This window comes from Sinocyclocheilus anshuiensis, unplaced genomic scaffold (genome assembly GCF_001515605.1).
Source record: "Sinocyclocheilus anshuiensis isolate Anshui unplaced genomic scaffold, SAMN03320099.WGS_v1.1 scaffold348, whole genome shotgun sequence".
NCBI classification, from domain to species: Eukaryota; Metazoa; Chordata; class Actinopteri; order Cypriniformes; family Cyprinidae; genus Sinocyclocheilus; species Sinocyclocheilus anshuiensis.
In genome coordinates this window covers 1,562,439-1,576,084 of record NW_015555762.1, presented here as the reverse complement: position 1 = coordinate 1,576,084, position 13,646 = coordinate 1,562,439, and the positions used below count along the sequence as shown (strand labels likewise).

The 13,646-nt window shown below is 35.5% G+C and overlaps 1 protein-coding gene across 1 annotated transcript in view; it reads right to left on the bottom strand.

Moving 5' to 3' along the window:
* The window catches only part of erbb4a (erb-b2 receptor tyrosine kinase 4a), a 171,795-nt gene extending 161,556 nt beyond the window's left edge, over positions 1 to 10,239 (bottom strand). Inside the window, exon 1 of the mRNA XM_016467875.1 lies at positions 9,921 to 10,239. Within this exon, the coding sequence (XP_016323361.1) occupies positions 9,921 to 10,020 (100 nt within the window). The 5' untranslated portion in view covers positions 10,021 to 10,239. The remainder of the gene's footprint in view (positions 1 to 9,920) is intronic.
* Between the last annotated feature and the right edge of the window lie 3,407 nt (positions 10,240 to 13,646).

Genomic DNA, 13,646 nt, shown 5'->3' with positions numbered 1-13,646 from the left:
AAAAAAAATTATGTCACAGTGCAAAAACAATAACTGGACACGAAAAAGGGGTTGATTTGTTTCATTTCTGTGACCTGGGTAAATTTTTCATGAGATTTAGGCTCAAGTGCAATGAGAATGGCTTGTGTAATTACAGTCTAATTAAACAATTAATATTAATGTGATTAATGACCTTAAGCGTTAGAGGGTGTCTGGTGTGATGGGGCATTAAACTATTTCATGACCTTCCTCCGTCAAGCTCAGCTGCTCCGTTCATTCTAGTGTCTCGCAGAAGACCACCTCCATGAAAGTGTCAGGAGTGCTTGTGATTCATTTGATCCTGCCCAGCTAGACCTGATAAATGACCTGGAAAAGCTCTTGAGCAGAACCATTACTGTGAATATCCCAGCATCCCCAGTTAAGTGTTTAAATCTTAGGCCTCTTTAAATGAAGCTAAGCAGGCTAAGTACTGTGCATGAACTAAAGAAGAAAAGCTTGAATCTACGAAAGTACATCACACCAATTAAGAAAGGGCAATGGAATACATTTATGGGCCAAGAAGCAAAAAAGTACACTGACACCCATTATACTGTATCTGTGCAGCCCAAAAAACTATGATGAAAAAGTGATATTAGAATAAAAGAATGATTAGAACTATGATATTAGAATGATTTCTGAAGGATCATTTACATGAAAAGTTAAGAAATTTGGCAGAGTTACATGACAGGTTCTGAAAAATCACCTGACCAAATTTGGGTTCAGCCTCTTAAACCATCTATCGCCACCTAGAGTTCCCATTTGCACTTACATTCTTGCCGAGTGGTTAAAATGTAATTGTAATGCAATTTTAAATGTAAATGTAATGCAATTATATTTTCAGTTTCCAACTGACTTGATTTTTTTTTTTTTTTAAGTACAAAAAACGCTAAATTTGAGTGCTGGACAAATGCTACTTGCACACCATTCATCACTCTCAGAAAAAAAACTAAAAAAAGATATAAATGTCACTGGGACAGTTACATTTTCAAGAGGTACTAAAATGTACCATTTAGGTACTAATATGCACCCTTTATGGGTAAACAAGGTCAAAGTTGTAGCTTTTTCAAAGGTATACCACTCCAGTGACAGCCTTTGTACCTTTTTTTCTGAGTGATTTGTCTGTTTATGAAAATAGCAAAACAAAATCAAATAAAATCTGATCAAAATAAATATTACAGGTTTAGTGCTTGAAAACTTCATAAATCAAAAACAAATAGAAAATATAAATACATATTAATTTGAAAATTCATAGAAATCTCACATTATGGTTAGTTAGGAGGTTATGCACCTTCTTTCGCTGACCCTTTGTTAAACACAAAAGCGTTTTAGGCCCTATTCTGTAAGATAAGCATCCCAAACAGCATCAAAAGTAACTCGTTTAACGTTTTATCTTGCAAAACATGGCCGTTTTGGAGGATTCATTGCTTATCTTTAGATCTTCAGGCATTACATCTAGCTGCATTTTAATGAAAAATCACAAGCTTTTCAAGAGGAAACAAACAGTCAAACTGCTCTCATAATCACGCACATTAAATCAAATCCCTCTCTTCTTACTTTAATAACTCATGCAGGGATGAAAAACTATCCCTCGGGGCGAGATGAAACAATGGCGGATCAGTTACAAAGGAGAAACGGAGGCAGAGAGAGCTCAAAGACTAATTTTAGCTGTCAGGTTCAGGAGACGAGGAATATGGTGTCTGAGTGCTTGAGCTGACAGGGCAATGGTTGGTTCCCCTCGAGTACAGCGCCACCATTGCAAATTTCACAAGCCCTAGTCAGGACAATTAATCACCTTGTCTCTGAGGACATGCTGTGTGCATGTGTGTGTGTACATCAGTGAATAAGTGCTAAAAAAGAAAGAGAGCGAGAATAGATTAGAAACCCTATTTTTTAATGACTCATAACTAGATTTTTGCATTTTTCTGAAGAAAAGTGATATTTCTCCGAGCAAAAAAGTTCTGGTAGATTACACTAGGTGGTTGGACTAGTTGCTTTGTTGATCTAAAGTGAGAGTAAATACTTTTACATCGTTACAAAAGAGTTCTATTTCAAATAAAGGATGTTCTTTTGAACTTTACATTCATTAAAGAATTCTGAAAAACATATGGGTTCTACAAAATCATTAATTTCCAACATTGATGATAATGTTTCTTGAGCAGCAAATCAGCATATTAGAATGATTTCTGAAGGAACACATCAAGACTGGAGTAATGATGCTGAAAAATCAGTTTTGCATCACAGGAATAAATTACATTTTTAAATATATTCAAATAGAAAACAGTTATTTTAAATTGTAATATTATTTCACAATTTTTCTGTTTTTACTGTATTTTTAACCAAACAAATGCAGCCTTGGCATGCATAGGAGACTTTGAATTTTTTTTTTTAAACTTACTGACCCCAAACTTTTAAACGGTAGAAAAAACAGTGCCAGATTTGAAGAAACCCTTAAGTGTAAGCAGTATGAGCAGCCTCATTTCTAAGCGGTGGACATATATGCAAAGACCAAGGCCATTTTATTCTGCGATCTGGACTTCAAATAGAAGCTGGATTTTGATCAGGTCTTACAACTAATAAGTCCAGGCTTATTCAACTTGACACTCGTGCAGCTGGAGGGCAAGTGACTTTCCTGTGCGTAGGATTCACCTTTGAAGAAAAGGGCTGCACATCAATATTGCTTGCATGATTGTGAAATCTATAATGTGGGATTACTGTCTGAATTTCTTCAGAATTTGGAGATCATCAAATACAAATGCAATGCAGAGAACTTTACTGTAGCTAACTGGACACAACATAGCAGATCTGACATTTAAATGTAACCATTTAGCATATGTAGCTGGCTTAAATTAAGAATACAAGCATAAGCAACTGATCGGATGTTAAAAATAATACAAGCAGAGCTGCACTACATTTTAGTAAGTGAAAATCCTGTTTATTTTCTTCACAGGGTAATAGCTTTTTAGCAATGAAGTATAAACCTGTCAATGCAGACCTGCCATGAACTCCAGAATTAAGCAATGGAATATACTTCTGTAGTGTGGTTTTCACTTTTGCTTAATCAAATTTCCAATCTACACTGTTCAACTTTATTTCTATAGTGCTTTAAACACTACTTTATGCAATGGTTTAAAAGCAGCTTTACATTTATAGACAAGAAAATAGTGATTCAATGATAATGATAGATCCACTAGAACCACAAATCCACCAATCAGTGAAGTCACTATCATGGAAAAGGAAAATGTTGCAAAATTGTTCATAACTGACCTCTCAAACCCATGAAAAATTGCAAATGACGTAATGAAAAATCTCTTGGTATATCAAATTCCCTGTATTTTCTGCTTAAGCTACATATATATTTTTTTGTATTTTTGTAATTAATTTAAATATATATTTTATATTATTGTAATCAATAACTCAGAAACTCCCTGTTCCCTGTGATTAAAAATTATTACTATTAATCCATGAAGACATATATTAGTATTGCAATACTACTACTGTGCTGTAAAGAAAAAAACTATTAATTAAAATAATAATAATAATAAATATAAATATAAATGATTTGCAGAACAACAAAATAAAAAAATATTTATAGCTGTCTAAATTTCTCTGCTTTAACTGTAGAACTTTATATTTGCAGAAAAACACTGAGAGACCTTAAAGCATTTATTTAGTTGACAACAGATATAATGAACAATTCTCATTACAAATGTGTGCGTTTTCAAATGCACATTTGAAATGACTGAAAGTTATAGGACTTGCAGAGATGCAATTTGTGTTGAGCAGCGAGGCGCTGAAAACCCTGGATCATGAGCTGCTCACGTGTAAATGAATGATAAATCCCAGTCAGTTGTTTAATATTGTACCAACATTTTTCAGTCAATTATGTCAATTGCAATGCTTTATATGATGAATGAATAGCTTGTTCCTACCTGGTTAAGTTAAAGGCTTAGAAATCTTTACCAAACTATTTTTTAAATCCTTATGGAGAAAAATACTTCCTAGCTGAAACAAGGCAGATGTGGGTGGTCACTGGTGCACTATACTCTAGTATGCAAGATTTCAGCAATAACCTACTGTAGCGAATGTCTTTTCTGTCTGATTTAGTCATTTCCAGCGAAAGAAAAAGATTGTAACGTGTTTCCAGCCCTGAAAATAGGTTGAGACTGACAGTGAACAGAAGAAGAGGACCAATTCTCAGTGTCTCTGAGTGAGATGCAGAGAGCACTGTCACCCGGCTGAGACTTGATGATGGGTTTCAGCCAACACACTGAATGCACCTATGGGCAGATGCTATAATAAAGACTTTCTATTGTGACTCTGCCAAAAGTTTGAGTCAGCCAGCAGGATGTCTTTATTTAGGATCTTTGCCTGGGGAATCCATGAGCTCAGACGACCTGCAAAGCCACAACACAGCTGCGACAAACCTTTGATTCCTTCAGCTGTGTGTGTGAGAATATGCATCACCCAGCCATTCTCACAATGGAAACGTCGCTCTAGCGCTGCTTTCTCGGTGCACGACTAAAACATCTCACGATGGTAGTTTTTAACCTCATTTCGAAGGATTCCAGGAGCCACAGTTATTGTTAGATTCTATCACACATTTGATGGATGCAGAAGCTAGAACAGCATATGTAGTCAAACATTACAATGACTTTCAAACATGAGTTTAACATGCTATCTGCTCATATGTAGCACGTCATTTGCAAGCATGCTAACATATGCGATACAACACAATGAAAGTTTTATACTGCACTCCAATTTTTCCTTTAGTTTTAGGCAGAAAAAATAACTTTATTTTTGAAAAATACAGTATGTTTAAAACCATGGGGGCTGCTATGGCTGACTGAAAATAGCAGATTTTTGGGGGAATTAAACTGGAACTTTTATTCGGCAAGGATGCATTAAATTAATCAGAAGTGAGAAAGACATTTGTAATGTTTCAAAAAAAGTGATTTAAATAAAATGCTGTTCTTTTGAACTTTCTATTTACAAAATCCTGAAAAAGAGTATCACAGTTTCAACAAACAAAAAATGTTAAGCAGCACAACTGTTTTCAACACTGATAACAATAAGAAATGTTTCTTAAGCAGCAAATCAGTATATTAGAAAGATTTCTAAAGGATCGTGTGACACTAAAGACTGGAGTAATGATGCTGAAAATTCATCTTTTCATCACAGAAATAAATTACATTTTAAAATATATTAAAATAGAAATCATTTATTTTAAATTGTGATAATATTTAACAATATTACTGTTTTTAACTGTATTTGTAATCAAATAAATGCAGCCTTGGTGAGCTTAAGAGACTTTTAAGAACATTTTAAAATATCTTACCAACCCAAACTTCTGAATGGATTATCATTCTTAGTCATTTTAAAATAAATCCACATAAAGTCAGACATAGCATGACAGGCTCTTAGAAAACTTTTAACTGATGACTTGAGCCTAATAATTATCTGTGGAACACAACCAGAACAGATGATCTCTCACCGTGATCGCCTGCTTATCAAATTAAAATTACCGACGTCTGCTTTTGTCTTGCTTTATTGTTCTCTGCTAAGACGCTGTCGCTTTAAATTACAGTCACGCTCATCTTGAATTAGAGTGTGATGTTTACAGCTGGAACGAGTGATGGATCAGTGGAGATGTACGCCAGCCCTCCGCTGAGAACATAAAGCCCAGACGTAATGTCTCATGGTTTTGAAGAAACACAGAGCCAAGGTCAGGGTAAACGCAACCTTACCTACAGGACAGACCAAACCAAGACCAAATAATATTTCTGAATATTGCTATTTTGATTGCATTTTTGGTTAAATAAATGCAGCCTTGGTTAGCATAAGAGACTTCTTTCAAAAACAATAAAAACTGTACCAACCCTCAAATTTGCAGAAGCTATTTTAACTTTAGGCAAAAGAAGAAGGAGAGGAAACACCTCTGACAACACCTTAGCAACCATCTACAATATGCTTACAACCAATTACAGCACCCTAGCAATCTCATAGCAATGATTTGGCAACCACCCCCAAACCAAAACGGCGACAGCAGCTCACATTTTCCTCTGAAAACATAAAAGTTACAGTTTTACTGTCACAAAAAGAACAATTTAAAGCAAAGTTTCATCACACGTCACAGTTGCACATTAACACTGTATAAGCAAACTACAGTATAACACTTCCAAGTAATTTTTTGCAACAAAAAAAAACAGTTATTGCAGAGGCATTACGGGACACTTTATCTCTGTTTAAAAATTCCCAAGGGTCTTTCTAATGCCTGATGCTCGGAAAGACAATGATGATCCCGCTTATTGGGCTTAAACACCTGTATAAACCAACAATCGCGTGCTTGCAGCGAAAGCTCAATAAGAAATGCAGGTCTGCATCACACACAGGATGAGGAGAAGACTAGCATTACAGCTGACTGTGAGGGCACAGAGCCAGGCGGCGCGGAGAAGATGCTGAAAGAGAAACGGATAGGGAGGGTGAAAGCGAGCCTGAAAGACTCGTAGAGTGAGGGTAGGGTGTTGGCAACTCTGTCCTACAGAAAGAGACCCGCAGGCATTTGTTTTCTGAGAAGAATTACAAGTGGAAGAGAAACAAACCCTACAGCCACTGAAAAGAAAATCCTCTCCGCTTTTTTGCCTTTCTGCCATTCTTAGAGAAGCAGGAGTCTGTGGATTACAACAGGCTTTATTGGTTTACTTCGTACCGAGAATCGGGAAATTGAAGATGTCATTCCCTCTTAAGCGCCAGGGACAATAAGAGGATGCTGCAAAAAGAAGTCAACCGTTTGCTTTGGCGGAGAGTCTGAGTTCAGCATGAGCTCAAGTGAATAGAGAAAGAAGTTGTTTTTCGCTGTTTTGCACACATAGGTCAAGGGCCAAAACGGCAGCACAATCAAATACTGATGAAAAAAGAAACAAATAATCTAACAGCAGATACAGACAACAGTGAATCATCTTGATTTTCATGCAAGAAAATAAGGAAAGAAATAAAGTCACATCTTCAGTAATGCACTTTAAATGTCTAAGGCAACGCAGTGCACAGAGAAACATTAAAAAAAACTTGCTTTTGAAGGAATAGCCACAAGACTTTGACATTATACACTACTGGCCAAAAGTTCTGTCTCATTCAGCCAGGATGCATTAAACTGAACAAAAATGACAGTAAAGACATTAACGATGTTTCAAAAGATTACCATTTCAAATAAATGCTGTACTTTTTAATTTTCTATTAAAGGGGTCATATGCACTTTTACAAGTTGTTTGAACTGAAATGTGTTTTTACACTACCATTGAGAAATTTTAACCAAACTATGTTACAGACTTTCCATTAAGACCCTAAAGAATCATATCAACTTGTGGAAAATGGGCATCCTGTGACCCCTTTAATTAAAGAGTCCTGAAAAAAAAAACATGTATCATGGTTTTCACAGAAATATTAAGCAGCACATAACATTGATAATAAATGTGACGCTGAAGACTTGAGTAATGGATGCTGAAAATTCAACTTTGCAATCACAGAAATAAGTTACATTTTCAAATATACTCAAATAGAACAAAAACCTATTTAAAATGTTAATAATATTTCACAATGTTGCCATTTTATTGTATTTTGGCCAAATGAATGCAGCCTTGATGGGCATAAGAGACTTTAAAAAAAATTAAACATTAAGCATCAAATGTTTTTTTTTTTTTATCTTTCCGACCACAACCTTTTGAATGGCAGTGTACAGTAAGTAACAAAACTAATCTGATAAAATCACTTACTAACCCAACAGAATGTGACTTCTTACATCACAAATTGTTCATCCACCTAGAAAAGTAAATCTAACTGCTAAAAGGATGATTTACAACTCCAATACTACACAAATACATTAAAACAATCATAAAAACACTTATGAACAAAAATATGAGCTTCACATTTTTGCCTTTAAACTCTCTAGAACATCTTGCCACACAGACTTTCATTGTAAGTGCATTAATGCGCAAGCAGTTTTTGCTTGATTTAACAAACTGAGCAACATGTCGAATATATTGACTGTGATAACAGCGCTTAGCTTGTATTGAATGCTGCATTCTGTCCATTCGATAAAGTTTATAGATGCAAAAGTGACTGAGGCTGTCAGTCCAAAACATCTTCTTTAGTGTTCCACCAAAGAAAGAAAAAAGCCACACAGGTTTTGAACAATGTAAGGGTGAGTAAACTGTGTCTTTCAATACAGATGATCATACATTAAAAGTAGCAGTGTATAAACATCTTGATACCGGTGATCAAAAGACCAGATGTGTGAATAATTACTGTATTAGTCAAGATAATGATTAGGTCAAAGAATGTGATCCATATTATGGGCTGTTATAAATAATAATTGTCTTAATATTGGGATATTCTACTAAGAAAGAAACTTCTTCTGTTCTACATAAAGTTCACGTCTAGATATCAGAGCAATGATTACATTAATTAACAGGAAATATTCTCACTCCCTCAGCTCGCATGAACTCTCCAACCAAACTTAATTTGGGTTGAAGATGATTCATAATTTGATCATATTCTCAGGTCGACCAGCAGTAATTTTCTATCAAACTTAAATGTCAGATGGAAGCCTGGGTCAAATGCGGTGCCATATGGTTCTCGACAGAGGTGTGAGCTGATGCATAAATGAGAAGCATTTAAAGGACACACTTTAAAATATGATTTTCCACAAAACCAGGCCTATGAAACAATGAAAAATGAATGTAGAACAAATTTACATGCACAACTTTTGGAAATGAGCTCAAACCACAGTATTGTGTTAATAAAAAGCATAGCTCAAATTGTGTAGAACAACACTTAAATTAGCTTATAAATATTCAATGTCCTGATATTTTGCAGGTGCAGTAACCTTGAGCAGAGGCAGCCATAGACCGTCTAACATCATTTTTTATTAGTTCATTATCCCATTATTAATCTAGCATTAAAGTAGATTTACTTCAAAAGAGCTGAAATTAAATTTATTCTCTATGCAAAAAAAAAAAAGCAACATGTCTGAATAACAAATCAGACAAATCACCTCAAGCTTGCATAAAAAAAAATAGATTTTATAATAAATAATTAGATAACTAGAATTGACTTATGGAAATATATAAACTATCAAAATAAAAATTGTTTTAAAAAATATAATAAACGTATTAAATAGCCAGAATAGCAAGAAAATAATTATATTGATGTAGTATCAACAACAACAACAATCATAATAATAATAATTTGGGGTGTTCTTTCAAAAACAGAGTGAAATTTTATTTGAATACATAATGAGTTAATTCTTAAAGGTTCAGAGCGCTTCCGCAGTCATTACACATCATGAAGAAAGATGCGTAAAAAACTCACGGCTCCGCGCTTCAGCTGCCCTGATGTTTCTCGGTTGACTGCCACCATCGTGTGGAGAAGAAACGAAATAACTTGCTCATTCACACTTCAAAAAACAAGAATCAGTCAAGAAACAAGATCGTTTCAAAAGAGACGGACTGAGACATATCCGCACGCAATAGCGTGCGCAAACGCGCAATGGCGGTGCAAACAGTGATTTATCATTACTAGTGGAATCCTGATGTCAGTTTCCCCTAATAATAGATCTCTGACGAATGTTTTGACATCATCTTGACATCTAAATATCATTAAACACGCATATAAAACTGAATTACATCATGAATTGCGCACGGATGTAATTTGGCCACTTGGAGTTTGGCACAGAAGTATTTGCGCTGCCTTAGTGAGAATACACGATCACTGCGACTTCACGGGTTAGAAAATGTTGAATGCATGACATGTTTTCATACATTAAATTAAATGCTATACCAGAACACAAAGCTATCCAACAAGACTGAAGGACGGATAAGCACTTTTACGCACGGGAGTTGGACGCTCACCTGACTGCGAGGTGCACAGGGGAACAATCACAGCAGTGAGGATGAGGACGATGATGATGTCAGATCGCATTTTGATCATATGAAGAGGCTGCATATCCATTTCTTCACATGTCCACTCCAGTGTCCCGTTGGCGAGCTGTCAAATGTCTTTCAGCCTGTGCGTCTTTGCGCAGCTGTTCACATAGAGCGCATGGTCTGAACTTGCGCCTGGGTTTATGTCTGCAAGTAAAACTGGATCAGTTGATTAAATGACAGAGCTGAAAGTGAGTTATTCCTTGTCTAAATGTGACTGCGTTGGCACTGTCATCACTCTGCGCTGAATTCCGGACCGAGTTACGGTCTCCGTGCCCGGGCGCGCGCCTTGTGCGCTTGAACACCGCCCATCTAAACACTGATTGGATAGAAGAGTGACTTAATTAAGGTAAAACACGCCCCCAAACACAGATCTGTTATTATGTGGGAATTTGGTATTTATAATATAGAATTCTGAGTCATAGTTTGTACGGAATGTATATTTAATTCCAATCTTTTCTCAAATGTAGAAAATATTTTAAATTATTTCCCCCCCAATTGCATCAACTTCGCAAGTATTAATGCTTTTTATACAGTACTTGGTACCCACGGTAACACAATGTTTCTTGAACATGCACAATGACAACCTACTATTCCACGAAGAACCACATAAATATCATGGTATAAGAATAGAGTAATCATTCAGTGACGTGGTATTTCCACATTACCATAAGGGTTTTAAGGGTTGAAGTGTATCGTATCTATTTTAGTTTTAAAATAGAAGATGTGTAATGTCTATTTTATCATATGTAAGTATTCCTTCAGCATGTTCTACATGTACAAGCCAGACAAAATATGCAAACCCATTTTTGAAACAATAGCGCCATCTGGTGCAAATATAAAAACAAACACAATGGCTGTGTTCATACCAATTCTGCAGAAGGGTGAATTCTGGATTGCAGTATACCTGTAATCACCCTATATTGTATACCTACTGTGCATAGTATGTTAATTTTTTGTATGCACTGAATACCAAAATGTACAGTATACAACCAAGAAGGCTACTGTGAATACAGTACTGTAATGTAATTGACATTACCGTGCAGATTTCCAGTGTTAGTGTACCAGACACAATGAGATTTTTTTTATTGTTATTATTTGAATATTATTAGACTACAATGTTAAAACATTTTTACACAAAATTAAACTATTTAAAAGTATTATTATTGTTTCTGCAATGATTAATAGATGCAACGATGAAATAAACATGCACTTTAATGTAGCATACTATGGATTTCAGTAATACTACTGATTACTAAATCTTCTATCATTCCATAATATTGAATACATATGTAGATTTAAAAAAAAAAACTATTTTGTAAAATCAGTCATATTCAGTGTATACTGCATAGTAAGCAGTGCATTGGTATTCAAACACAGCCTTAAAACTGGAATACATACAACTTTTAAAATCTGAACCGATTTTAAACACTAGGCATCATAAACTTGCTGACTTTGTAAATTGTTAAAGAGGAAAAACTACCTGACTTTCCTCTAAACAGTCCCCTTCAAACACAAACTCACACAAAAATGTGCCTTGTTGCTAGGAGATGCATGACAAATGAAAACAATATGTGTCCTAAAATCGGCTTGAAATATCAAACGTGTTTGATATTCTCCGATGGGATGAAATCAAAGTTAAGAAATCGGAGTCTGGCAACAGGCAATTTTACATTATATGAATCCCAAAAATGTGTCTCAGCAGGACGCTCACCAAGTTCAGACCCAGCCAATGTTAACGGACACATACAGAGACAAAGCTCCACATTTCATACCCTTTTCCACTTATAGCTCTAGTAGGCCAACTACCTAGACAACACTTTTGTGCAAATTCTCATATTACAGTGCCTAAAAATGCTGTCTAGGTTGGCGGCTCACTACACTAAGACAAAGTCAATGATAAGCTCTTATTAAGCTCTTAAAATTATAAAAGCAAACTGTAAAATTTTAAGCACAAATTACTCCAAATCTTTACTTAGTGGTAGAATTCTTCTTTAATATACTTTACAAATGGATATACACCTCTAAGGAGAAAAATAAATCAATTTAAATAAAGTAAATCCTCACTAATTGAACAGGCTTTATGGCTGAGCAGTTCAGTAGCCCAGCAGTGCATGCTACCAAATCAGACATGTATTAAAATTCCAGTCTCTCCCGCTCAAACACACATCCCAGTCTCCCACGCTCAAACACACACACTCACACGTTCACACAAACACAGTACAAGCATACGGGTATTCTTGTGTACATGCACACATCGGTAAAGCTGAACGTGTATACACTGACGAAAATGCATACGAGGGCAAGAGTGAATCTCACGAAACCCGACCTGAACAAGTTTGGGTCATATTTCACCCAAACATTAAAAGTAACAGGAAATAATATTTTGCTTTTTTTGTATTATTTGTTGATAATTAAGCATAGTTTTGACAAAATACTCACTGCCCCAATGCAGGAAAACTAATATATTGTTTAAATGTGGGGAAAACATGCTTAATTTATCATAAAAATAATGTCTCAACTCAAAATCTTTATCAGCACATCTTCATTATATGCAAAATAGAGTTTCTTGTTTATTCCCTTTGATTTGTGGGTAAAATGTAGGAAAGCTCGTTTCCGCCACGGGATTAAAATAAGGACATTGTGACTTTTTAATCTTACAATTCAAACTTTTTTCTCACAATTCTGTTTCTTACAATTATTATGTTCTTATGTCTTTAACCTCGTAATTCAGACTTTTTTCTTAGAATTGTGAGATGTTAATTCGCAATTGCGAATTATGAGATATAAACTCACTTTCAATTGCCATTTTTTATTCCGTGGCAAAAAAATAAATAGAATTGCGAGATGTAAACAGAATTCGGGGGAAAAAGTCAAAATTGCAAGATATAAACTTGGAATTACGACAAAGTAATTCAGAATTCTGACTTTTCCCGCTCAGAATTCCGACTTTCTCGCAATTCTGAGTTTATATTTTTTTTGCATATCAAGTCAGAATGGTTAGATAAAAGGTTGCAATTACATTTTTTACTTTTATTTCGTGGTGTAAACTGGCTTCCATAAAAATGTGACCCGGACAATCATGAGATTCACCCGCAAACACCTCACATATTTGAACTGAAACAGTTTCAGAACTCATTCAGAGACACCCACAGATTTTGATATTTGCGCGTGTGCACATATGATACGGAGTAGTCTGATAACTGCAGTGATTTTACATGAAGAGAGGTGCCGAGTTACAAGAAATGGCTTCACAGAATCCGCTCGGAAACCCACCGACGTTTTTGCGATTCCTCATTGGTGGACTCCTCCCCCAGAGCGAATGAACCAATGGAACTTTGGGATTTCTATGACATCACTTATGAACAAATTAATCTCAGTGTTTGTAGGTTGTCAAGTTTTGAGAAGAAGCAGGCTGCAGAAGTTGGCTTACAACGTATGTCCAGTGATATGTGGCAAAAAACACAGAGGCACGAGCATAGGAGGTGACATCAGAGAAGTTATACGTCCTCATTTTCATGATCACCATCTTTGTACTTCTTTTTGTCCTTTTCTTTTTTTTTGTGGGGGGTGGGGGGAGTAAAAGCAAACTTGACTGAGACAAACCTGCAAGAATGTCAGCTTCAAAAAAAAAAAAAAAAAAAAAAAAAAAAC